The 27,193-nt window shown below is 43.5% G+C and overlaps 1 protein-coding gene across 3 annotated transcripts in view; it reads right to left on the reverse strand.

The window, feature by feature from the left end:
* The window catches only part of NPHP4 (nephrocystin 4), a 486,557-nt gene that overhangs the window by 310,783 nt on the left and 148,581 nt on the right, over nucleotides 1-27,193 (reverse strand). For 2 of the 3 annotated variants that reach the window (XM_068240492.1, XM_068240493.1), the window contains 2 exons: nucleotides 18,268-18,452; nucleotides 16,753-16,882 (listed from right to left, as the gene is read on the reverse strand). In XM_068240492.1, the coding sequence (XP_068096593.1) occupies nucleotides 16,753-16,882; nucleotides 18,268-18,452 (315 nt within the window). The remainder of the gene's footprint in view (nucleotides 1-16,752; nucleotides 16,883-18,267; nucleotides 18,453-27,193) is intronic. The other variant, XM_068240494.1, reaches the window with a different exon arrangement.

Raw genomic sequence — 27,193 nt, forward strand, 5'->3', positions numbered from 1 at the left:
TGTGAGATCAGTCAAGAGGGCCAACTGTGACTCCAATTTACTGATTATTTAGTAAGAGTAGAGAGATGAGACAGTGAATTGCCAAGGTACAGGATCCAAGGAGGAAAAGCCCAAAAAGTGGGACTGTAAAAAACTTCAGTCATCTGCTGTACAAGAAGCATGTAGAAAGGAACTGGCTGTAAAACTGAATGGTTGGAATCAGTACAAAAGTGTAGATGAAAGATGGATGAGCACTAAAAAGGCAATAGTAAGTGCAGCAGGCAGCATAATAGGATAGAAGCATAGATCTAGAAATGAAGATTGGTATGATAAAGAATGTGGAGGAGCGATGGAACTACAGAATGAAGCAAGGCCAAAATACCTTCAAAGAGCAATAGAAGCAAATATGGATGAATACAGGCAAAGGAGAAAAGAATCATACGGCCTCAATAGGAAAAAGAAAAGGGAATCAGCAAATATAAGACATGTGAGCTAGAAGAGTTCGGCACCCTAAAAAATAGAAGGAAGGTATACAGAACTATGAAAGGCTTTCACAATGGAAACCTACTTTCTGAAGGCACTTCAATTATGGAATAATGGAGGAAATATGTAATGGCTCTTTATGAGAGTGAGATGTAAGAATGTCAAGTGAGGGGAGAAGAAGCAGAAGTGTATTTCACTGCTGATCCTGATGTACATGAGCCAACAGAAGCTGAAGCTATGGAGATAATAATGAAACTAAAAAACTAGACATCACCAGCAAGTGACAGCATGACTGCTGAACTTTTAGAAAATGTTGGAGCCATTCTTTGGGGGGAAAAGTGTATGAATTGGCATTAAAGGTCTGAAAGGAAGAGAAATGCCAGGGCAGTAGAATGAGGGTATGTTTAGCAGTACCAACACATAAAAAGGTGACAAAAGAAATTGCAGCAACTACAAAGTATTGACTTTACTGAATGCTGTTTATACAGTGCTCTTCAGTCTACTGTATAATAGACTTGAAGTTTACGCTAGCAGGTGAGTGGAGCCTATAGATCACATACATGTGCAGCAACAATCTTCAAAGTAGTGTGCTGAGTACAACGTTGTTTTGACCCTTGTAGACTACAAGCAAATCTTGGGCAATGCTCAAAAAGATAATGTAATAATTAATTTGAAGATTCTTGCAATACCGCAGGACAGGACTGCAAATAATTTAGAAGGATCAAAAGAAATAATTAAGGTTGGCAGGTCTCCTACTGAATAGGCGCTGAGAGACATCGAACCGTCTCCTGTGTCAGAGGCAGAGCCCTTAAAGGGAACCTGAAGTGAGTAAAATTATTTAAAATAAACACATGAGGTAACTTCAAATGAACATTACATAGTTACCTCGCCATCAGTTCCTCTCAGGAGCTCACCATTTTCTTCTGACAATAATCCCTTCCAGTTCTGACAACATTTTGTCAGAACTGAAATGTATCAGTTGCTGTCAGTTATATATCAGTTCATGTCAGTTACAGCTGAGAGGACAACTGCTGTGCCAGGTAATGTCCATGTTTCCCTATGGCTGAAGTGGGTGATGTTACAGTTTAACAGTGTGCAGACCAGGAAGCTGTTACGGGGTAACTGCCATTTTCAAAATGGAGGACAGAGAATTCCCTTGATCACAGTGAACAAACAGGATGCGGGAGAGGAGAAAGAAATTGAGGAGTAGACTACACAGGAGGTAAGTATGACTTGTGTATGTTTATTTTGACTTTTTAATTTTCAGTTAAGGTTTTCTTTAAGCAGTACACTATCCAGGTACCCCACCGATGATGGATCCATATAAAACAAATGTAGTGAAATTAACAGTCAACAACAAGAAATTCAAAATAGGTTTGCTTTCACTGGAGGGTACTACAGCACTTAAAATTGACCCAAACTCTGAACTTCCTCTCTGCACTAAAAGATAAGCAACCTATAGAACTCCTACAATTAATCTGCAGTGTTTACTTCCTGGGAGCACAGAAATGGTTAACCTTCAGTGTTTACATATTAGCACAGAACAATGGCACAGCTCAGACACAGCTGACATCCCTGATTTACACTTTATGATTACTTGCTGATAAGAGGTAATTAGAAAGGCTAATATCTCTAAACAAACGCAGAGTGAATGTACAAACTCAGATGCATGAAGGCCCATGCAGTAGAATGAAGTTGTTCATGCACAGCTTTTTCTTCTGAGCACAAGGAGCTCCGTGTTAGTGCACAGGGGCGGGCAGTTACACAGACAGGACCATGGCTGTGAAGAAGAAGGGGAACTGGACGAGCAACAATAGGCTCAAGAAAGATCCGAGAAGCCTCTCCAGCATCCAGAGACTTCCCTCTACTGAGCTAAGTATCTAACTTTTTTGTTTTTAAAAGTCACCTGGGAAGGCTGAGGGTAGCACATCAAACAGTCGATAAATCCATACTTAGGATTAGTAGGATAAATGGCAGACATAGCCAAATAGAAATAAAAGGAACAGGACAGATATAGACAATAATAAACTTAGGAATGCCCAAATGTTCTTTGGCAACACTCTAGGGAAAGAAAGTAGAAGGTATCGCCCATGAACAAAATCAACTAGTGATAACAGTAATCTTTGCTGTAGCTAAATAACAACAGCAGCCACATGGAAAACAAAATTTTTACAACATGCAAGACCAGGATCTGACAGACAGCAATCTCCCCATAGTCGTAGAGCACCACTCGGAGGAAAGGAGAAAGAATTGCAGCGCTGGATCCCTGGGAGGTCAGTAATGTGCAGGGCTGCAGGAAATCTCTCTGCAGAAAGATTTTGTTCCTGCTTTTTCTAAAAGCACATGAAAAAATTGTACCACTTTTAGAGTCTAAAATCAGGAAAGAAATATACCGCCAGGGAGGTTAAGGGTGTTGAGAAATGGATTCGCTCAGTGAGAGGGGGTGATGTTTTTCCCTAATTGTTATTGTGTGAAATGCAATAGTTTTTCATTCTGGATACTAGAGTGCCGGATGGTTTAAACGCAAGGCAGGCTCTTAAAGAGGAGCTGTCAGCCATAATATCTCAGAAAAAAAACACATATATAAGTAGATAAATACTTTCTCTACTTACATAATATATGTATTGCACTGTCCCCATTTTTATTCTAGTGATTTTTCTACAGAAAAAAAAAATCCAATTTAGCATTTCCCATTGTAACTGTGGCTATTTTGAAGTGAATCCTGATGTAATTTCCTCTCTTACTCTCCTCTGCCTGATTTGCCCTCCCTTCACTATATTCGTAGAAAGTGCATTGTCTCAGCATGAGAAATATTGGCCAATCAGAGAGGAACTGAGGAAAACAGGAGGGAAAGAGGCTTCAGCCAATCAGGCTGCATTAGTTAAATCTGAGGGGAAGTAGAGAAGCAAAAAAGGACAACCTAGCATGCCCTGCAACTTCCTTTTTGTGTATCAAATAAAAGTCAGGTAAACTGGGGAATGATCGTTTATCAACAAGAAAAGTAATAGTTGACTTTAACTTTTGGACTGCCTGGTTAGCAACCTTATTACTTGTTTACCAGATAAAAATAAATAATTGATTTTTAATTTTATGACCGACAGTTACAGTTTCATCTTTTGTATTAAAGTGACATTACAATGATTTTAAATGTATACTGATGATTCCAATCCATTGTTTCTCAAGATCTTTTAGGTGTGGGCTCATTTCGTTACCTGTTAGGTGTGTGGCCCAGCCCTGAATGGACGGAGTATTTTGTATATACCTAATTTCCTGTTTGTATAAGGCGAGCTATAACAAAGGACCTGCGTGTCTAAAACGCATTGCCTACCTACCTTTCTGTCCGTTGAATGTGCTAAATAAAAGTTCCTGGATTTTACTTTGTTGCTGTGGGTTTCTTTGCTGAATCTATGTATGTTGCCCTGTGGAGGGTTTGCCAGACACCAATCGGTAAGGCCAGGGGGTTGAAGAAGTCTGTCTTTCTATATGTGTAAAACCTTCTAGGCTATTACACTGTAAACAGCCCACCGGCTCTATATCTTGGCTTCTGATTTTTTAAAAGGAATAAAGATGACAGCCGCCAAATTCCTCTCACAGCAGGTTTCTTAGAAATGCTGGAAATGTGACTCCAGTACACTTAAAATTAATCTAAAACCTTATACAATACAATTCTTAAAAATGACCCTTCCATTCCAGCTTGCTGCCGGCTTTGGTTTGGTAAGATTGTCAGAAAGTTCAAAACATTGAGGGTCTTCAAATACTCAGAACAGGAGGTGTCTTTAAAATACAAGTATAGCTTTAGTAAAATGCATTGGCTGGGGCTCCCTAGGAGAGCAATTAGTTAATAAATGTCTCAGCAGAATAATTTTTAACATGTTCTACAGATAACAAGGGGTCTCACAACATGTAGTCTATCACTCATGAAAGGAAACCCATGGAGTTCTTATGCCAGGAGCGTCAGTACAGACCCATTCCTATCCCTAGGTGGTTTCTCTACATCTCTCATGAGATCAAAGAAAAACGTGTCTGAAGCTGTTGGGTGCCACTTTGTCACTGATTTCTCATTTCCCATGTCTGTACAATGCTGGCTGTCCAGCCTTAGCAGAAATCAATGTACCCAACACCTCTACTTTAATTAATCTACAATGCCAAGCAAAACATGTTATAAAAATCATGCTGGGGGAAGGGAGCTATTCAAAGCTTATACGTCATGTTTGTATACTTTATTTTTGCGTGAAAATATGAGTTTAAAAATAAACATTCATATGAGGGTACAGCCATGAAAGTTAACAAAACAAGCTACTTTTGTTCATATACAAAAGCCCAGCACTTCAAGCATGTCTGGTGGATACCTATGTAACCTTAAATTCAAACAATGAACAGTTATTGACATGGGCCGTTGTATGTACTCTTTATATGCAATGACTATCATTCATAAAAGGCTGTGTGGTAAATATATCTGGTCGGGAAAATACTGCATTCAGTATTTTAGTCTTTTGTGTGCTAATTCATAAAAATGTTCACAGCTGCGATAGAAGTGCGGGGATTTACCGAAGTAAACTGGCGGTAACATCAGAATATGTGCATGTTTTGTTATACTGCCTCTGCTTGCACTGAATCTGCTCTGAATCTGTCTATTAGTCTTTCTTAACAATCTATTTAATTGACACTGCTTAGAAGAACTTCAAGAAACTTAACACATGCCAGGCTTTGTGATTTTCTCATCCAGCTCCTACACATCTCAAAAACAGGAATCCAAGAGGCTAAAAAGGCAACACAGCCTAAGGTATTCAGGGAAAGCCTTGTTTGTTCCGATTGCTCTGCTGCTGCCTGGGGGGAGATCTCACTGCTTCTGCTTGTGAGTCTATATTAACATCATACAGTCCCGCATAGACTTTTCTCTTATAACCACTTCAAAGCAGGCGGTATGTTCCGTGCCATTACCGCCTGTTCTAATCTTTATGAATTGACATTTACTGGCATGTGTTGAGGTAATTACCGCACAAGTTGGTAATTTACCTCACTGCTCAGTAATTTCAGCTTTTCATGCGGTAACTGCTTTCATGAATTGACATTTTGCTAAGTGCTCGGTAAAGTCAGCTGTTTTCTGCATTACCGAATGCGGTAATGCTTTATAAATGATAGTGAATGTGTTTACAGCTATACATGTTCATAAAATAAACTATATATGTACCCTAGAGAGACTATTATTCAAATATCAGGACAATATGCACATTCAAAAGCATTTACATGTATATATCTGTTGTCTTCTGTGTACATATGCCACAGTATATGCCAATCAATAAACAGCTGAGCAGGTCTGAATTATAGAGGATAAATGTGCCCCCTAGAGCCATATGCACAGCAAAAGCTCTGTGACCTGGTTAAAGACCATACGGCTCACGGTCTTATGCTTCTTATACACAGGCCACAGAACTCCTCACATACGTATAACTTCAGAGCTCATAGCTGAGGGACTTTTTGAATCATTCTGACAGGATAGGTCAAAATGGCTTTAAAGTGGAATTTCAAGAAATGTAAAGAAGGACTTCCTGTCTACACCCCTCAAATAGATCATCTGTAACTCAGAATAAAATGTATTGTCAAGCTTGCCACAAAACATAGGCAGGTGAGCAGCAGCCTAGAGAGTGGAGCTTTTTGTAAGGAACTATAGAAGCAAGCTTAATGGAGAACTGAAGTGAGAGGAATATACAGTCTGCCATATTAATTTATTTATTTTTTTTAAATCCAGTTACCTGGCATCCTGCTGATCTTTCATGAAACAGTTGTGTCTGCAATCATGCACCTGAAACAAGCATGCAGCAAATGCAGTCAAACTTAAAGAGGAACATTAACCCAAGATTGAACTTCATCTCAATCAGTAGCTGATACCCCCTTTTTCATGACAAGTCTTTCCCTTTTCTTGAATAGATCACCGGTGGTGGTGGTGGGGGGGGGGGGGGGGGTATGGCTGTTAATCTGGTGAAACCCTTCCCGCAGTGTTATGTCAGGGCAATGACAGCTTGCTGTCTGTGAACCTCATTGCATTGAGGGAAATAACAGCTGTTTCCAACTGCCAAGCAAGCAGTATTTGAACTCTCAGTAAATGAACATTCCGCAAAGATCACCTGGCAGAACTAAAGATGTTGCCACCTGTGAATTGAGATAATCAGAGATAAATTTCAGAATGTAAATCGGGGAGAGGAAAGATATTACAATGGTCAAGCACTGATAATGGTTTTCTGACCGCTCCCCGCCAATTGGCATGAACGTGGCGGCTCCCCCAGGACCGCACTACGCCAATTGGCATGAACGTGGCAGCTCCCCCAGGACCGCCCCCCGCCAATTGGTATGAACGTGGCAGCTCCCCCAGGACCGCCCCCGCCAATTGGCATGAACGTGGCAGCTCCCCCAGGACCACCCCCGCCAATTGGCATGAATGTGGCGACTCCCCCAGGACCGCCCCCGCCAATTGGCATGAACGTGGCAGCTCCCCCAGGACCGCCCCCGCCAATTGGCATGAACATGGCGACTCCCCCAGGACCGCCCCCCGCCAATTGGCATGAACGTGGCAGCTCCCCCAGGACCGCACTTCGCCAATTGCCGTGAAGTCCTGGGGGTGGAGATTGCAGGGGATGTCGCGCATCCCCACTTGAATCACAGAGCGGAGCTCCATCATCAGTCCGTCAGTGGCGATCAGCCGCTAATAGACTGTTAGATGGCAAACTGTACAGCGCTGCAATCTGTAGCAGCGGTGTACTGGGGACAGCTGTGACACTCGGCTGTCCCCCTGGGAGGCTCAGAAAGGGATTGGTTCTCATAAGCTGATGTCTATGAGAGTCGATCACTGTGATTGGCTGGTGGGGGGAGAGAGGGAGGGGGGATATACAAATACGTAAAAAAAATTGTAAAATTTATAATAAAAAAGACAAATAAATAAACAAACAACACAGCAGTAACCAGAGCCCACCAACTGAAAGCTCTGTTGGTGGGCAGAAAAGGGGGGAGGATTCATATGTATGCTGACAGGTATGGCTCTGCAGCGCACAGTTAAAGCTGCAGACCCCTAATTTGTAAAAAATAACCTGGTCACTGGGGGTAGGGGGAGGAGCCCGTGGTCCTTAAGAGGTTAATGTATAAATGTAAAAAAAAGCAATTTAATTCCATACATTATTTTCACTACAGTGCCTTTTTAAAGCCCTATACACAATGGTGAGCTTCTGAGAGGAACTGATGGTGAGATTAGTATGTAATATTCATTTGCAGCTACGTCATGTGTTTATTTTAAATAATTTTCCTCGCTTCAGGTTCCCTTTAAGGGATTGCTTTTTTTTTTTTTCTCAGCAATAGCGGCGTTTCACATCAGCTTAAAAGAACTTGGCGTGAGAAGCGTGTGAAAAGCATGCAATCAAAGGAGAAATCATGAAGGTGTAAATGCTTTTCTCACCAATGCAATAAGCATTAAAGTGAACCTGTTACGCTGCCACATCTGTTAATGTAACCAAACAGAAAAATACACAAGAGCGACAATCTATGATTGCTGAAATAAGGCTTAGTTCAGACGGGCGGTTGCCGGTGTGCGTGGATGACGTTTACCACCGGGATCAACCAACGCCCGCATCAAGATGAAGGCTTGGATCAGATTGCCGGCTGCTAGCGTTCAGGGACATCTTTTACCACTACGGTAGATTGGTGCCCGCACTGAGATGAATGGGAGCATTCATCTCAATGCGTTTACCGTCATTTTATGGCAACTGCGCAAACGTTGCGGTACATCAAAATTTTGGACACTGCATGTAGCGTCCTGGCGGCAGTTGCGTTCAGCATTTCCTTGCCCATCATGGGACTTAAAACATGATGTGATGATGTGATGATGTGACGATGGGAACTGATGCCAAACACTTCTCTGCTTGGTTGCATCAACTAAACGAGACGCCCCCAGAAGCCTGTGTGAGCCGGCGCTAATGTGAGCGTTCATCTCAATGCATTTACCGTTGTTTGCCTGCAACTGTGCAAACATCGCGGTCAATAAAAAAATTTCCTACTCTAGCATCCTGTGATGGTTGCTGGTTTTATGCCCCCCATGGAGCTTAAAACGCGAAGATGGAAACCGATGCCAAAAGCTTTTCTGCTCATTTATAGAAAAGCGTTCAGCATCGGCTATACAAGACACATCTCAAAGTCCATGTGATTTAGCACTAAGGCTCAAATCCTTAAAGAGAAACCGTGACCAAGGATTGAACTTAATTCCAATCAGTAGCTGATACCTCCTTTCCCATGAAAAATCTCTACCTTTTCTTAAACTGATCATCAGAGGACTCTGTATGGCTAATATTGTGTTAAAGCCCCTCCCACAGTGTGATGCCAGGAACATGGTGCTGGCATGACACTGAGGGAGCCTTGTTGCATTGTGGGAAATTACAGCTGTTTCCAATTGCCAAAAAAGCAAGCAGCAGCTACTTCCACTGACATCACCTGCCAGCAGTAAAAATGTCACTATATGATAAATGTCAGAATGTAAATCAGAGAGAGGAAAGATTTTACAACGAGCAAACACTGGCTAAATCATTTATACATAATTATTGTACAAATTAAGCACTTTTGTTCATTATGTTATTTTCCTCTTAGTTAGTTCCTCTTTAAACTCACAGGGGCACTGCTATACAAGAAAGCAAAGGTGGCCACTAATGATACAATTTGCTGATCATTTAGGCACGATTCTTCATATGAATGTTTGGACATGATTGGTTGGGACCACTAACAGACAAAAATCTCCTAACCAATCCAATCGGATTGATGGGAAAATTGGATCGATTTAATTGATCTGATCGGATCAGTTAGGAGATTTTTTTCCATTAGTGGTCACAAACGATCATTTCCAATCGTTCATACAAAGAATCATTCGTAAACAATTGCTGCGCAAATTGTATCGTTAGTTGGCCACCTTAAGCTTTATCAGTTTACAACTAATCCACACCCAATCCAATGCAAAAGTCCAGTAACAACTTTTTGAACACCAAATCCTTTGCTTTCTAGTGAGCTCCTGGCATTGAGCTATTAAACTGCTGAAGTTTGTGCTCAGTGCTGGAAGGGAGGAAGCAATTCTTCAATATCAAGAAAATTGGGCTCCTCTTGAATACAGCACATACGAGGATCAGGGGCCGACCACCTTCATCAACATAGTATGAACGCTCACAGCAAGTATTTACAGCCGCCACAAAATGCAGCAGTTTTGCAGGTTTGCTCACATTTTGTGACATGACAAGCTTCTCTGAAAAAATGCAAGTCACATAAAAGAGAGAACGCAGGCTTATCGAGTAATACTTGCTGCACGCAGAAAAATGTATTTGCGAGGAAATGAAAGTGAAGTGATAGGACAACTCTGCAAGATAACAACAACACGCTAAAACGTGCCTGATAAGTGATCTGCAGCATATGCTCTTGCTTTATGAGATTCTTCACACACACCAAGAGCGCACATACTGAAGTGTTAGATTGTGCAACATAAAACAGCACTTTATATATCTGAGCTGGAATAATCCAGGTCACGGCTGAGAAAACTACAACCTTTAAAACAAATCTCCAATTTTTTTACAGTTCCTATCCCTACTCCCCCATCTTACATCTTATGCATGAGCGCAGCAGAGGATGTACCATCTACAGCAGCTGAGAAAGTTTGGCCTACCTAAAAATCTAATGGTGCGGTTCTACACTGCAATCATCGAATCCAAGATAACATGGTATGACTGTATGGTTCAGCTCCTGCTCAGCATTAGAAAAGGGGAGGCTGCAGCGCATCATCCGATCAGCGGAAAGGATAATTGGCTGTAGCTTACCTTCGCTAGCCGGTGCAGAAAGAGAGCAACCAAAATTGCCTCTGACCCCTCTCACCCAGCTCACTCCATCTTCCAGCCAGTGGCGTAGCTAAGGAGCTTTGGGCCCCGATGCAAGTTTTACAATGGGGCCCCCCAAGCACTCTATACATAACAATTGATCCAGCGCACCAAAACCTGCCAAGGACAACCACAATATAAGAGGTGCAAGAAGGGGATGGAGAACAGCTTGTTAATGATTTCCACTATTCAAAGTATCTATAGAAGTGGTTATTATGAGCACAGGACCAATAGAGAGCTAATACTGTAGTTGAGGAAGGGCCCTTTGGGGCCCCTCTGGCCCAAGGGGCCCCGATGCGGTCGCTACCTCTGCACCCCCTATTGCTACGCCCCTGCTTCCAGCTCTTGCCTTCAGGAGTAAGATTCCGGTCAATCGCTACCAAAACCTCTAGACACAGGAACAGCTTTTTTCCTCAGGCGGTAGCCATACTTCATGCTGAACCACGCTAGGGCTGCTAGGACTTGAAAGTAATCAGGACAGAATTGAAAATGAACAATTATCACCTTGCTTACTGTCACTATAACTAACAAAAATGTTCCCTGACGGGAATAAAACTTAACGTTTATTAATCCATTAAAAATCCTAGCAAGACTGTCATATTAGTAGCTACATACAGATAGTTGATGCAGTAGGTAGGGTAAATTTGGAGTAGAACTCTCCTCCTACTTCAGCTAAGAGGTGCTTATTACAAAATTACAAAGACTCCCCACCATATAAAAAACCCGACATGTTTCACTTCCTGATGGAAGCTTTCTCAAGGGACAAAGTGCAGTGCATTAGTGCAATATAGTGAAAAGATAGATTACAAAGTAATTAAAACATTATAAATTGTAGCATAGCGTATAGGCCTATGACAACAGGCTGTTGTCATAGGCCTATACGCTATGCTACAATTTATAATGTTTTAATTACTTTGTAATCTATCTTTTCACTATATTGCACTAATGCACTGCACTTTGTCCCTTGAGAAAGCTTCCATCAGGAAGTGAAACATGTCAGGTTTTTTATATGGTGGGGGGTCTTTGTAATTTTGTAATAAGCACCTCTTAGCTGAAGTAGGAGGAGAGTTCTACTCCAAATTTACCTTACCTACTGCATCAACTATCTGTATGTAGCTACTAATATGACAGTCTTGCGAGGATTTTTAATGGATTAATAAACGTTAAGTTTTATTCCCCTGTCAGGGAACATTTTTGTTAGTTGCTGTTTCTCTCAGGTTCTGTGTTGTTACTGTCACTATACTCACATACTGTCCCTTGACTTGTAATATACATACTGTCTGTCCTTGTATTTTTTTGTTTGTGTTTGCGTTTGTTAAGCAACTGCCAAGACAAATTCCTTGTAGGTGCAAACTTACTTGGCGAAATAAATTGATTTTGATTATGATTCTTAGAACAAAAAAAGTTCCAAATTGCAATAGGTTTGCTCTCTTTCTTTTTTTTCCCACCTGTATTAAAGAAGGAATAAACAGATCAGGCTATCAGGGCAAACCCTGACACAATAGATACCATAATTTATAGGGCATAACAATAGCCCCATGCCCCCAAGCAAAATTATAATGGAGCCCCAGGAACATTAGCACCCACAGCTAATTGGCTCCCACTGTAACTTTGCATCAACTGGAGCTTAGCACCCACTGGGACTTCGCTCCAACAGAAACTTTGCACCAATAAAAAATATGAATAAAAAGCGTATTAAACAGCAGACTCTTTTCCTTGGGCTGATCGCTCCCATCCTAAAGCTCACCCAATGTTTTTCATACAAAGCCCCTAAATGAGCATGTCAGTACGAGGAGAATGTCTGTACGAAACGCACTGGGAGGAGCTTAATTCCCTCCTGTGAACTGGAAGATGGAAACAGTTATTGGGACACCCTTGAGTGCTATTGCTGTCTTATAATCTGGACAACAGGAGAAAGGGTGAGAGGCCATCCTGTTGAGCATGTGGCGGAGAAAGTGATCAGTTTTAATTATCTGGTGAGTGAACTGTTCTTAACACACATTACTGCTGTTGGTGTGTTAGCACAGTTAAAGGGTGAGCGGTTGTGAGACCCGTATTATTATTATTATTTAGTATTTATATAGCGCCGACATCTACAGAGTATATAGTGTAGTCACTAACTGTCCCTCAGAGGAGCTCACAATCTAGTCTCTACTATAGTCATATGTCTATGTATGTATCGTGTAGTGTATGTATCATAGTCTATGGCCAATTTAGGGGGAAGCCAATTAACTTATCTGTATGTTTTTGGGATGTGGGAGGAAACCGGGGTGCCCGGAGGAAACCCACACAGACACCCACGCAGGGAGAACATACTCCTTGCAGATGTTGACCTGGCTGGGATTCGAACCAGGGACCCAGCGCTGCAAGGCGAGAGCGCTAACCACTGCACCGCCGTGCTGAGAGTTGGTGGTTGCTCAAGAGGACACAGAGGACACAGAGTTGTTGGATAACTATTATTATTATTATTATTATTATTATTATTGTATCGTGGTAAGTTTTTCTGTATTGATTTACTTAGTTTGAGGTATTGAGGAAGTTACACAGAGATTTATACGCAGATTGAAAACAAGCCAAGAGGGCATGTGTGTGCAGACCACCATTTTTGGGGGTTTTAAGAGCTTATTAACTTCTTCTGTGGATTTCTATGCACTGTTTGGGGGTACTTGAGGCATGAGTTGAGAAACCCAGTTTTAGAGTACAAAAACGTGTCCAGTTGAATCTTCCTAATTTTTTTCATCTAGTTGAATGCTGTCAATATCATTAAAATGGAACTAAAGACAAAATGTTACTTTATAGTTTTGGGTTGATAGTAAGATTTAAAATGTTTTCTTATTTTTGTCTTTTCTTCAGACAGGGAGCTTTTGTCATCAATTTTTCTGTACATGATTTAGATCAGGGGTGCCCACACTTTTTCGGCTCGCGAGCTACTTTAAAATTTGCCGAGGCCAGGAGATCTACCAACGTCCCAAATGCTAAGCATGCCCCCCCCCCCCCCCCCGACGTAGGTTAGCCAGGTGTATGTGCCTGCAGCATGGGTTACGTGCCCTCAGTATAGGTTAGCCAGGTATATGGGCCCCCAGTCAAGGTTAGCCAGGTATATGGGCCCCCAGTGTAGGTTAGCCAGGCATATGGGCCCCCAGTGTAGGTTAGCCAGGCATATGGGCCCCCAGTGTAGGTTAGCCAGGCATATGGGCCCCCAGTGTAGGTTAGCCAGGCATATGGGCCCCAGTGTAGGTTAGCCAGGCATATGGGCCCCAGTGTAGGTTAGCCAGGCATATGGGCCCCCAGTGTAGGTTAGCCTGGCATTTGGGCCCCGAGTGTAGGTTAGCCAGGTATAGGGGCCCCCAGTGTAGCTTATCCAGGTATAGGGGCCCTCAGTGTAGCTTAGCCAGGTATAGGAGCCCTCAGTGTAGCTTAGCCAGGTATATGGGCCCTCAGTGTAGCTTAGCCAAGTATAGGAGCCCTCAGTGTAGCTTAGCCAGGTATAGGGGCCCTCAGTGTAGCTTAGCCAAGTATAGGAGCCCTCAGTGTAGCTTAGCCAAGTATAGGGGCCCTCAGTGTAGCTTAGCCAGGTATAGGAGCCCTCAGTGTAGCTTAGCCAGGTATAGGAGCCCTCAGTGTAGCTTAGCCAGGTATAGGGGCCCTCAGTGTAGCTTAGCCAAGTATAGGGGCCCTCAGTGTAGCTTAGCCAAGTATAGGGGCCCTCAGTGTAGCTTAGCCAGGTATAGGAGCCCTCAGTGTAGCTTAGCCAGGTATAGGGGCCCTCAGTGTAGCTTAGCCAAGTATAGGGGCCCTCAGTGTAGCTTAGCCAGGTATATGGGCCCTCAGTGTAGCTTAGCCAGGTATAGGGGCCCTCAGTGTAGCTTAGCCAGGTATAGGAGTCCTCAGTGTAGCTTAGCCAGGTATATGGGCCCTCAGTGTAGCTTAGCCAAGTATAGGAGCCCTCAGTGTAGCTTAGCCAGGTATAGGGGCCCTCAGTGTAGCTTAGCCAAGTATAGGGGCCCTCAGTGTAGCTTAGCCAAGTATAGGGGCCCTCAGTGTAGCTTAGCCAAGTATAGGAGCCCTCAGTGTAGCTTCGCCAGGTATAGGGGCCTATATTTGGCAGCAGATGCACACAGTATCCCCCCCCCCCCCCCACACACACACACAGTGTGACATGAAAGCCCCCCTTCCCACCCCAGTATATTTGGCAGCAGATGCACATAGTATCTCCCCCCCTCCCCCACACAGATACACAGGTACCCACATTTATAAACTTAACCCCACTAGCACTTAACCCCACTAACCCCCCCCCCCCCAACGATCGTTCTCCCCCCCACACAGCACATGGCTTCTAATATTAAAACACTAAATCCCCTTCCCCCTGCACATACCACTACCCCGCAGTAAGAATCCACTCGACCTCAACAGCGACCGACCCGACCTCAACAGCGACCGACCCGACCCACCACGTAATGTGCCCACCTCAAAGCCTCTCCGGCGCGTCTCACAAGACAAGATGGCGGTCAGGTGTCGGCCTCGGCGCGTGATTGTAAGACCCGCGGGACCTGGGGGGGCGTGGCCACAACTCCTGCCCATCAGAGGGGAGGGAGAGGAGAAGCTCAAAATTGGCTCCTCTCCCCTTCAGCCACACCTCTGTGCTGTCAGCCGCGCCTCTCCCCTCAGTGTGCTGGGAAGCATTTTCTGACAGCCGCGGCCATTTTCTGACAGCCGCGGCTGATTAGTTACAATGCGCGGCTGGTGTATCAAACACAAAAGGCCGTGATATTTGTCAAGACGCGGCCAAGAGGCCGCGATCTACCAAATAGGCGGTCGACCTATTGAGCACCCCCGATTTAGATGATCTCTCAGCTGGCAGTGACAAGAAATCTTTCCAACACATATACAGATGGTAATAAAACTAAAAGTAAAGTTCCAGACTAAAAATCTACTCAGCAGCACTGAAAAAGCTTGGTGTTTCTTTAACAGTTTCACAGAATCAGAACTTTGTTTTTCTTACCCAAGACTCATTTTTAGCTGCACAAAAGAAAATTGCCAGGGCATTTTTTTTTTTTTAAAGTGGACCGAAATTAAAAATACAAGATTTTAGAAATAAAATCTATTTTCTAAATTATAATAATAAATAGTTGTTTTTAATAATGTTTGTTTAGGCTGAAGTTCCTCTTTAACACAGGATAAAACCTGTCTTAGGCTGGGACAACACTTGTCAGTGCAGAAATGGCGAGCATTTTTCCAGCATGTTATTTGTAAAACACTATGTGCAATTGTCTAAGTTTAAACACACAAATTATTCTACAGTAGGTAATGACTGACAATGTAAGATAGGACAGGATGTGCAATATTATGTTGCAAGATTAATGTTTTTTTTTCTGCGTGCAAAATTTGCATTTAAGTTTGAACCATCCCAATGACTAACATTGGGTTTCAGTTGTAATTTGTTTTTGCATGTGGTAAAACCACGTGCGATTTTGACAAGTGTGGTCCAAGCCTTACACTGAAACAAAAAAAAAATGGCTTGAGTTGCACTTGAAGCGGACCTGCAGTGTAAATATAAAACACACACTATCAGCATGAAAAATTGCCACTGCAGTTTTGTGCCTTTGTAAAGACTGCTAACAGATTGTCATTCGTGGGTGGGAGGAGCCTCATGGTTTGTCCTGAGCGGTACTCTGCTTCTGCCTCTGCAGATTCTGCATGCAGAAAACTGACTCCAATGAATGCCTATGGGAAATCTGCATCAGAAAAATCGCGTTCAGTGGAAACAGGCCCATAGACATTCATTGGAGTCAGTTTTCTGCATGCAGAATCTGCGTGTAGTGGAAACAGGCCCTAAGCCTTTCTACCACAGAGAGGAGAGGTGAAGAGAGAAGTAGTGCAGTAACTGCAGAGCCAGCCACAGTATGTTGCATTCCAGAGTTGCTACAATGTTTTCCTGCTGTTTAATGAAGTAGTCAGCTGTTGCTGCACTGGGTAAAAAAACAAGAGGGGGAACAGTCATAGTAAGTGTCATTTAGAGGGCCGTTTTCACTGGCGCAGTTTCTGCAGAGTTTCCCCACAAACAGATCGCGCAGGGAAACTCTGCCATAGGATACAATCGTGCTGCCGGCTGAATCACTTGCGCCAGCGATTCGGCCGACATTTCCATCAGTTTCGGTACAGGAGGCTGCGAATCCGCACGGCTGATAGGATTCGTGCCGCCGCGCGTCTCGCAGCCGCGCACGGCACAAGTGGGAATGGGCCCTGACTCTTTTTCACTTTGGAATTTACAGCAGAGGTCCACTTTAAGTTTAGTCTTATATAGCAATGTAATAAGTCTATTATAATGTCACCGTCAGTCCTTGGATAAACAAAACCTGCAAACGAATAAAAGAAGAATAGAAGAATAAGTTCACAGTACCTTGCTGCCAATAGTGCTAGGAACACAGAAGACATATTCTAGTAGAAAGACGACAGCAAATCTGGGGTCATTGATCATTTCAGGCAGGCGGATGCGGCTTCTTAATACCAAAGTCTGAGCCATGGAGCTGCTGGAGAGAATATAGGTAGTTTTAAATCATTTTCTGAACATTACCTTATAGCTGCCACAACTTTTCCTCTACAAGTATAAGGCTAGTGCTATAGATCTGCTTGGTGCTGTGTTAGATCACCCGGCATTACTGACGCAGGAACAAGCGCTAATCTAGATGTCACATCTAAGCAGGATTTAAAGCTGTTCCACATCACAGAAAAGGAAAACATACTTTTCTCTGTATTAATAGCTTTTCTCTAATGGTATTTTGCTTGTCCTTTTATTTGATTTGTCACTCTGTTTTAGGAACTAGAATTATGGTATGTTTCTGACGCACAAACAGAAAATAAAAAAATGTAAAAAGAGTGTGCAGGCAAAATATAAACAAACAAAAGAAAATCATGTACAAATGGCTGCTGGAAACACTATTACTGTTTTTGACCAAACTGAGATGTGGTTTTTCTATTTTAGGCATCATCCATTCAATGACAGCACTTAAGTCTGGTACACACATCTAATTTTGATTGGCCAATTTTATCACTTTCATATAGTGTGAGGGCTAACATATTATACTAAGAACAGATTGTATAGGTTAATTTCCCATATTACATGGAAGTGTTAAATTGGCTGGGGATTGGTCAATCAAAATGAATATGTCAGTTAAATGATGCTGTCTAAAACAAAATAAAACAATAAAAACTTTTGAAACAAAAAATGGATGTTTGTATCAGGCTCAGGCCGGTTTCACACTGCAAATTGGCGGGAGCGTTGTGGTGCGTCGTGCCCGCCGCACCGCCAGAAACAGGCCTTCAGGGAACACCGTGTTAGTATGCGGTGTTCCCTGTCTGGCCACCAGCCAAGCAGGAAGTGAAACGCGCTTGCCGTGACTTCCTGCTTTGAGTATGCAGAAGTGCACGGAAGCGTACTGTTAAAATACACTTCCACACATGCATGCCGCAATGTCAATACATTTAAATTCCCTGAATCGCCAGAGAGTAACATGACTTCCGGTCCGACGCAGAGCGATGCAAGTACACGCATTAACGTAGTTTTGTCCTAGCTTCGGGGATGCGGATAAAACGTGACTTCCGCCGCATCGCGCCGTACCGTGGCAGTATGAAAGTTTCCATAGACTTTCATTGTCCAGCGGTGGGGTGTGGTAAAAATACCGCACCACCTTGGTGTGAAAGGGCCCTCAAGGTTTATCTCAGGAAACTGAAGAAAAGCCAAAACCCAAGATACTCTAATGTACAAATACAGATTTTCTTCTAGAAAATCAAGCTTGACCCATCCTTTGCTGCACCGCCAGTGTGAAGATGACCATGACACCCTCTGCTGTTATAGCCAAGTGAAGACAGTTCAGGAGATGTAAGCAGAAACAGAGAGCTGGGTAGGTGGACTTACCTCAATGTTTGACGGTTGCTTTGTCTTTTCTTTAGGCTGCTAGTAGAAACTCCCTTCATTATCCTTGCTTCTGGTGCAACCACCACAACCTGAGGCTCCTGCACAAACCCCCAGCCATTGTGCACACCAATGTGGAGCCGCCGTTCTTGTATTGTCACTGGGGTCCAACCAGCAACAAAACTGCCCTGGAATGTTAGATAGCATGTTAGTTTGATTTTCTAAGTCAGTACAGCAAAATAATCAGTTTCTAAGCAATACCGACATTTTTCAGTTTTTTACAGAGTGAAAGTCAAAAGTTTCTTTTTAGTTTTGAGTAGACTGTGATAAAAATTACAAACCTTGGCACTCAGGCTGCAAGCGCTACATATGGCCCAGCAGTGAATTCCATAGTTTTACAGAACAGGATCTGAGGCACCAACTCAACAAATGGCACAATGAGTTCTTACTCCCTTTTCCAGAGATTTCCTCTCTCCCTCGCTCCGGTCCTGCAGCTCCGCACTTGATGCTCTTCTCCTCTCGTAGTTTCCTGTATACTGCGGCCTCCTGCCGTCATCATCTTTGGTCCTTCGTTCTTTCTGGGCAGTTTCTGCTAGCTAATTATGGGCTCCCTGCAGGACCCCAGCTGCAAAAATGCGCCTTATGTCATGCGTGACCCCAGTGCACATGTGTCACCTCGGTCACACAAGGAACCATTAATCAGGAAAAAAAGCCAGCCAAGAAGAACAAAGGATTGAAGATATGTAGTGGCAGGCGGCCGCAGTGTACAGGAAACTACCAGAAGAGAAGAGGATCGCGTGTGTAGCTGCAGGACCTGAGCGAGGGGGAAAGGAGCGCGCCAGTAGGATGAGGTGAGAGTGATTTCAGCGCTAGTTTAGTGTAGTGTGTAGTGTAGTGGGTACTGCAGCTTAGCTGGTGGGCAGTAGGTAGCCTGTAGTGCAATGTAGTGTAGCTTAGCTGGTGGGCAGCAGGGGTTAGTGTAGTCTGTAAAGCAGTGTAGCTTAGCTGATGGGCAGCAGGGGTTAGTGTAGTGTAGTGTAGCTTAGCTGGTAGGTGTAGCATAGATTAGTGTAGAGTAGCTGGTTAGTGTAAATTAAAAACAAGTTGGGAGGGGTCTTTAAGATGCCTCTGACCCATAAATTCACCAGGTTTAGTCATTTTCCCCTCCAGAATTTTGCCATCCAAATCTAGGTGTGTCTTATAGTCCAGAGCGTCTTATATGCTGAAAAATACAGTGCATAGTTTGGTTGAAAAAAAGACATTTGTCCATCAAGTCCAAACACAAAAAATAAATAAGCATTAGATACATTTCCCTCTTACTACTCAAATATCCCAGTTGATCCTGGGGAAGGGGTGAAAACCCTACATGGCTTGGGCCAATCAACCTTTATGGGGAAAAAAATCATTCCAGACTCCATGTGGCAGTCAAGTAAAATCCCTGGATCATCTTTGCTAGGAATTAAGTAGTAATTATAGCTGCGGATGTCCTTTAATGCAAGGAAAGCGTCCAAACCTCTTTTATAAGCAGGTATAGAATTAGTCAAAACTATTTCCTGTGGTAAAATATTCCACATTTTAACAACTCTTGCTGTAAAGAACCCCCTTCCTAAATAGATGGCAAAACATTTTTTCCTCTATATGCAGATCATGGCCCCTTGTCCATTATACAAGCCTAGGGACCAAGCTTTTGTATTGCCCTCTGATGTATTTATATACAGTATGTTCAACCCTTAGCCATCTTTTTTCCAAGCTAAATAAACCCAGTTTGTCCAACCTTTCTTGGTAAGTGAAATCTCCCATCCCCCTTATTAATTTAGCTGCCCACCTTTGTACCTGTTCTAGTATGGTAATGTTCTTCTTATAGTGTGGTGCACAAAACTGTATTGCATACTCCAGATGTGGTCTTTCATATGATTTATACAGAGGAAATCGTATACTAGCATCTCATGATTTTATTTCCCTTTTTATGAATCCAAGATTTATTGCTTGCTATTGAATATGGGTATTTAACTTGTTATCAACCAGTACTCCCAATTCCTTCTCCAAGTCTAATGTTTGCAGCTGTAAGCCATTTATCTCATATGTTGCTCTACCATTGACACATCCAAATTCTGCATAATTTTGTATAATCTGCAAAAGATGGCAACATTACTCTGTATTCCACCCATCCATGAATACATAGATTGAAAAGGATTGGACCTATTGCTGAACCTTGCGGGACCCCACTGCTAAGAGTTTCCTTTTTTAAATATGACCCATTTACCACCACTCTTTGCCTTCTGTCCCTTAACCAGTTCTCCATCCACAAACACACATTTTTTCCTAGTCCCTGTATCCTCAGCTTCTGCAACAGGCTATTGTAGGGAAGAGTGTCAAAAGCCCTTGCAAAGTCCAAGTACCCTACATCTATAACTTTCCCAAGATCTAAATGTGCATGCATAAAAGTTGAGCATGTTGGTGAGACAAGACCTGTCTCATGCTGACGAGCTGAAATGAGACTATTCTGTGCTATAATATCTTGTATAGCGTCTCTTAGAATACCTTCAGACAGTTTATACACAACTGATGTACATAGATTTTAGTTTGGATTAGCCTGGTCCACAAACTTGAGATGTTACTAAACAGCCTGACTGTAACTAGCATGCTCACCAACACCTTTACAAGATCTGCAAAACATGATCATTTCAAAGGGTGGGACCTTAAAGGACAACTGAAGAGAGCAGAATATGGAGGCTGCCATATTTATTTTCTTTTAAGCAATGCCAGTTGCCTGGCAGCCCTGCTGGTCTATTTGGCTGCAGTAGTGTCTGAACAACACCAGAAACAAGCATGCAGCTTATCTTGTCAGATCTGATAATGTCAGAAACACCTGATCTGCTGCATGCTTGTTCAGGGTCTATGTCTAAAAGTATTAGAGGCAGAGGATCAGCAGAATAGCCAGGCAACTGGTATTGCTTAAAAGGAAATAAATATTGCCGCCTTCATAGCCCTCTTGATACAGTTGTACTTTAAATGCTGTTCTTTGTGCAACTCTGTTGTGTACTGGGCTGCTTTCTGCATCTGATGTTAGCTCAAGGTTAGAGAAACCGAGAGCCCAATATAGTGTAGTATGTTCAGCATAAAATGAGTAAAGATAATTAGTGAGAAGAGTATACTCACAAACGTGGGTTACCACAAAGGCAACCACTGTATAGGCAGGTGAGGAGATTAGACCTGTCCTCACTCAAGATTAAGAAGTTGCTCTCTGTAGATCAGAAAAGGGGTAGATCACCCCTCCACCAGGGATGGACACGGTACAGCAAACGGGGAACAGAGGCGCCAGCAGGGTAAAAGTGGATAAAACCTTTAAAATTTGCTTGGAGCAAGCGGTGGACTTCCCTCCACAAAGCAGACACGAAAGACTGTCTGTATAATAGTAATCACATTTATTATATAGTACCCCAAAAGTACTATATAATAAACGTGATCACTATTATACAGACAGGCTTTCGTGTCTGCTTTATGGAGGGAAGTCCACCGCTTGCTCCAAGCAAATTTTAAAGGTTTTATCCACTTTTACCCTGCTGGCGCCTCTGTTCCCCGTTTGCTGATGTTAGCTCAATGCACTTAGCTACTGCCATGCCTAATCATTCATAAATCCATGAGGCCTTGAACACACAATAATAAAATACCACCCTGTATAAATCACTTGGCAGTAAAAAAAAATAAAAAATTAAAAAACACATAAATAATACATACGAAAACATCATAAAAAGTGAAAACAAAACTGGCTGAAAACCAGTTTATTTTCTATTTAGGAAATAATATGGCACCTGCGCCAGAAACATTAGTCAGAGAAGGCTTTCCCGCCTAAGCTTCTATAGTAACAGCATTGGAAGAGTTTCAGAGATGGTGGGAATGTGTAAACACCTCACGTAATGCATCGCTCAACATATGTTCTAGTCCCATTCTCACAACTGATTAGGTTAAGCCTGGCAAATAAATAAACAAACTATATAAAAAAACAACAATGCAATATTGCTGCCAGCAAAACAAGCTGTACATTATAAAAACAGAAAAACAAAGTGCAGGACATGTCCAATTTCAAAATGAAGCAGCAAAGGACGATATAAACAAAAATGTCTACATGGTAGAAACAGTCAGACACTGCCGATGCGGGTCGTACAGTCACTGAGAAACCTATGGTATTTTTATTATTGATTTATAACGTGCCAACATATTCCGTGGCACTGTACAAAGAAAGAAACAAACATGGGGTCGAGAATAATAATACAGACAATGGTGTCCACCAATATTCAAAATACAGATCAGATGAAGGTCAGATGAAGAGCTTTATAATCTACATAGAGGAAAGCTTGTGTACAGGTAAGCATCATGGTTTGTCTATAAAGAGGAAAAATTCTAATTAAGATACTTTATACACAGGTGCAAGCGAAGTATGGTCCGGTGTTAGTCGTGGAGCAGATATTCTGACATCAAATCAACAAACGTTTGTTGGTTTGAATGTCAGCATACATGAACAGATGCCAATCCTACGTTATCCACTTACAGGGGACATGTCAGAGTTATTAAATCCTATTATTGTTAATAATGAAAAAAAAAATTAAAATTTCTTCCCATGGCCAGGGACAGATTTCTGGCTAGGCCACATGGGCCGTGGTCTAGGGCGCCAGATAAAACTACAACAAAATCAAACCCAATCCTCCGCCATGGCCTCCCTGCGTTACAGTTTGTGCTGAGTGGGAAATAGCAGCAATGTGAGGAGTGAGGAAAAATCCCCCAATGGTGCGATCAAGCAATCCTGGAGTCAGGCAGCTCTAAAGATATCTCCTGGACTACTGTTCAATAAAAGAATAGAGCGCTCTGAGTGTCAACAATAAAGGCTGGCAGCTGACCTCCTAGCCAGGACAGGTCTCACCTGATGTATGGTGGTCGTCTTGAAGGATCAGCCAAAGAGGACTTTGTCCCTTGTACGCCGGGGAACAAGGCTTGCAATAGGGTACAATAGGGCACATGACTATGGTATTACTGACCTGATAAACAGAAAGTGGCTTTTCTGTGAAACGCATAATCTTTTATCATTTTATACCTCCTTTATGCACAATAAAGTGCTTTTGTCATATACCCTATTGTTCCTTTAATACATTACTTCCCATATCACCGTAGCACTGCGCTCCAGCACTGCGTGTGACGACCTCTTTCAATGACCATGCGATAGCCACCCCTCCTTCCTTGGATAGTACAGAGTGAGAGAGTGGCGTCACGCGCACATTGCCTTTGATGATTCACGCTGACCCCGGACACCTATCACTGCTGCCAGCTGACTGCTCCTACGTGCTGATGACCCAGGTGTGGCTGGAGCGATCGCAAGCCTGGTCCCCGGGGTGAGAGGGACAAAGTCCTCTTTGGCTGATCCTTCTAGACAGCCACCATACATCAGGTGAGACCTGAGACCTATCCTGACTAGGAGGGCGGCAGCCAGTCTTTATTGTTGACACGAGCGCTCTATTCTTTTGTTTAACAGAGTGGGAAATAGTAGCATCCGTGGGCGACTGCAGAGTTGGGGATTGTCACTCACCTCCGGCGCCAAAGCTTCCTCTTCTGCTCTCACTGTCTCCATCAGCTACGGCTGTGTAACTCTCTCTCCAGACGGGATCATGTGACTCGCCGGTAACATGCTGGCGAGTCACATGTGAGAGACGCCAGCTGGAGAGAGAGATACACAGCTACAGCTGACGAAGACAGCGCAAGCAGAGAAGGAAGCTTCAGCACCGGGTTGATCAGGAGGTGAGGGACAGGTAGCTGGTGTGCCAGCAGGAGAAGCTTCTGGCTACCTACAGTGAGGCTTCAGCGCTGGAGCCGCATTAGGAGAAGCCTTTGGCTACCTAACAGGGAGGGAGGGGGGAGAAGCCTTCCCTTGACTACCTACAGAGAGGGAGGGAGGAGGGAGAGGCATTTGGGTATCTACAGAAAGGGAGGGGGGAAGAAGAATTTGGCTATCGACAGGATGGGAGGGAGAAGCATTTGGCTATCTGCAGGGAGAGAGGGAGAAACATTTGGCTATCTACAGGGAGGGAGGGAGAAACATTTGGCTATCTACAGGAAGGGAAGGAGGGGGAGAAGCATTTGGCTATAGTCGGGGAGGGGGGAGATGCATTTGACTATGTACAGACGGGGGGGGGGGGGGGGAGAGGAGTTTGGTCATCTACAGAGAAAGAGGGGAAGAAGCATTTATGGAGGGAGGGGAAGCATCTACAGGGAGGAAAGAGAGGGTCGAAGCATTTGACTATCTACAGTGGGGGTAGAAGGAGAAGCATTTGGCAATCTACAGGAAGGGAAAGAGGGGGAGAAGCATTTGGCTATAGGCAGGGAGGCGGGAGAAGCATTTGGCTATCTACAGGGAGGGAAAGAGGGGATAAGCATTTGGCTATAGTCAGGGGGGGAAGTATATCGCTATCTACAGGGAGCAAAAGAGAGGGAGAAGCAATTGTCTACAGGCGGAAAGGGGGGGGGGGGTGAGAAGCCTTTGGCTATCTACAGGGAAGGAGGGGAGAGAAGGCTCAGGCTATCTACAGGGAGGGAGGGGGGAAAGCCTTCAGCTATCTACAGTGAGGGGGAGAGAAGAAGCATCTGGCTACTTACAAGGAGGGAGGGGGGAGAAGCATCTGTCTACTTATACTTGGGGGGGGGGGGGGGGGCTCGCTTCCTATCTACATGGAAGGGGGTGTTGGCTGAGATGCTGTTAGGGAGGTGGCTGATGACAGTTGGCACTGGACGGTAAAAAGTACAAACCCGGTCCTGCCCATGGATTAGGAAACAAAACTTTTCTTCTGAGCTTTAGTGGTAGGAGGAAACCTCGGATGGCAGGACCATTGTGAGTGTCTCTCACCATTAGTAGTGCTTGCAGCACACTGATCAGCTACTAGCTTCTATTATGTCTATATTGCAGCAGATCAAAGCAGGTCAATTGTGTGTGTTAGGCACTAGGAAGGAGGAGTTAGTGTTAGGCTATAGTTGGAGAGCTAATGTTAGGCACTAGATAGGGGGGTTAGTGTTAGGAACGGGGAGAAGGGTTAATGTTAGACATTACATGTGGGAGTTAGTATTAGGTGCTAAGAAGGGGGGTAAGTGTTAGGCAGTAGGTGGTGGAGGGGGGGGGTTAGTGTTAGGCACTAGGAAGAGGGGTGTTAATGTTAGGTACTAGCAGGAGAGGGTTCAAGTGAGAATGGGTGCTGGGTAAGTGCACAGGAAAAGATCATAATGTAAATTACCCATAATTTTACTAGCAGACCAGTGGCGTAGCTAAGGAGCTGTGGGCCCTGATGCAAGTTTTACAATGGGGCCCCCTAAGCACTCTATACATAACAATTGATGTGGTGCACCAAAACCTGCCAATGGCAACTACAGTGTCAGAGGTGCAAAAAAGGAATGGGGAACAGCTTGTTAATGATTACCATAATTCAAAGTATCTATAGAAGTGATTCTTATGAGCACAGGACCAATATAGAGCTAATACTGAAGTTCAGGGAGAGCCCTTCGGGGCCCCTCTGGCCCAAGGGCCCCGATGCGGTTGCTACCTCTGCACCCCCTATTGCTACGCCCCTGTAGCAGACCCACCCACCACCCAGCTCACGCAGCAGCGGCGCAACACATACATGCAGCGGATGCCCATTATGCATTCTGAAAATATGTTCATCCACATTTACATATGTAATTATTACTATGTATTCTTAGTTTATTTATAAAGCACCACCATCTTCTGTAACACCATACAGAGTGCAGTATAGACATTAGTGGGTAACAGGCATACTCTCACTGAGCATTGTGTTAGGAACACTATACTGTATCAATTCTGGATAGAAGTTCCCTTTGGCCACAAAACATCATCCATTTTTCAAAGCATGGACTTCACAATATGTTGGAAATACCTGGTCCATGGGGACAAGATTGCGCCATGTAATGAGTGCAGATTTGGCAGTTATACATTCATGCTACAGATTCCCAAATATACTACATCTCAAACCCATGCTGGAGACACCAAACTGTGATCTGCATTTACAGAAATACTGTAATCATTGCATCTCTCAGCAGCAATCATGCCACAGTTAAAATCACTGAAATCACACTTTCTTCTTATTCTAGTGTTTTATGTAACTAAAGCTCCTGACCCTTATCTGCAGGATTTTATTCAGTGTACAACTGACACATGATTGGCTGATTAAATAATTACATGAATATGAAGCAGTACATTTTCCCCTAATAATGTGCTCATTTGGTATAGTTCATGCATAGTACAACAGGGACATCTAAATACAAGAACAGACAAGAGAACAGAAAGAGTGAGTGGAAAGTTAATCAGTTCTGTTTTACTCAAAGGCAGAAAAGAATGCTAGAGGCTCCAGTGTGTGAGGAGGTGTCTGTCTCGGGTCCAGGAACCTTCATTCACCATCCTGGAGTCACACTGACATCCTCTGCCCCCAAATAGAGAAATGGACAGGCAGCAAGATGGGCAGTCTTATCCATCCTCCCTGTTCAGATTTCTATGCTACAAATACGGAACCAGGCTGGTCACTGTTGAGGAAGCAAAGTGAGCTGGATGGGTTGTCTAGATAGGCAAATCCATCTAGCCCATTCAACCAATACTTTATGTTCCTGTGATGGGGACATAAGGATGGTGAGCATGGGCATATCAGGCAGAGAAATGGTTAGAGAGGTGACGGCCAGGCATAGTACGAGTGAGCCAGCACATTCAAGGTGCAATTTCGGAGGATGAGCTACCATTCTTGTCAGTATTTGCAAGTCTGGCAAAAGATGGAGATCATGGCACTGGAACTTCTGTGCCTACAAGCTCCTGAGATGTAAAGACCAGGACTGGATTTACTTAAGTTAGGTTTGAAGAAGCACGAGGATGTGAGTGAAGAAACAGCAT

The sequence above is a fragment of the Hyperolius riggenbachi genome, chromosome 6 (assembly GCF_040937935.1).
Source record: "Hyperolius riggenbachi isolate aHypRig1 chromosome 6, aHypRig1.pri, whole genome shotgun sequence".
Classification (NCBI taxonomy): Eukaryota; Metazoa; Chordata; class Amphibia; order Anura; family Hyperoliidae; genus Hyperolius; species Hyperolius riggenbachi.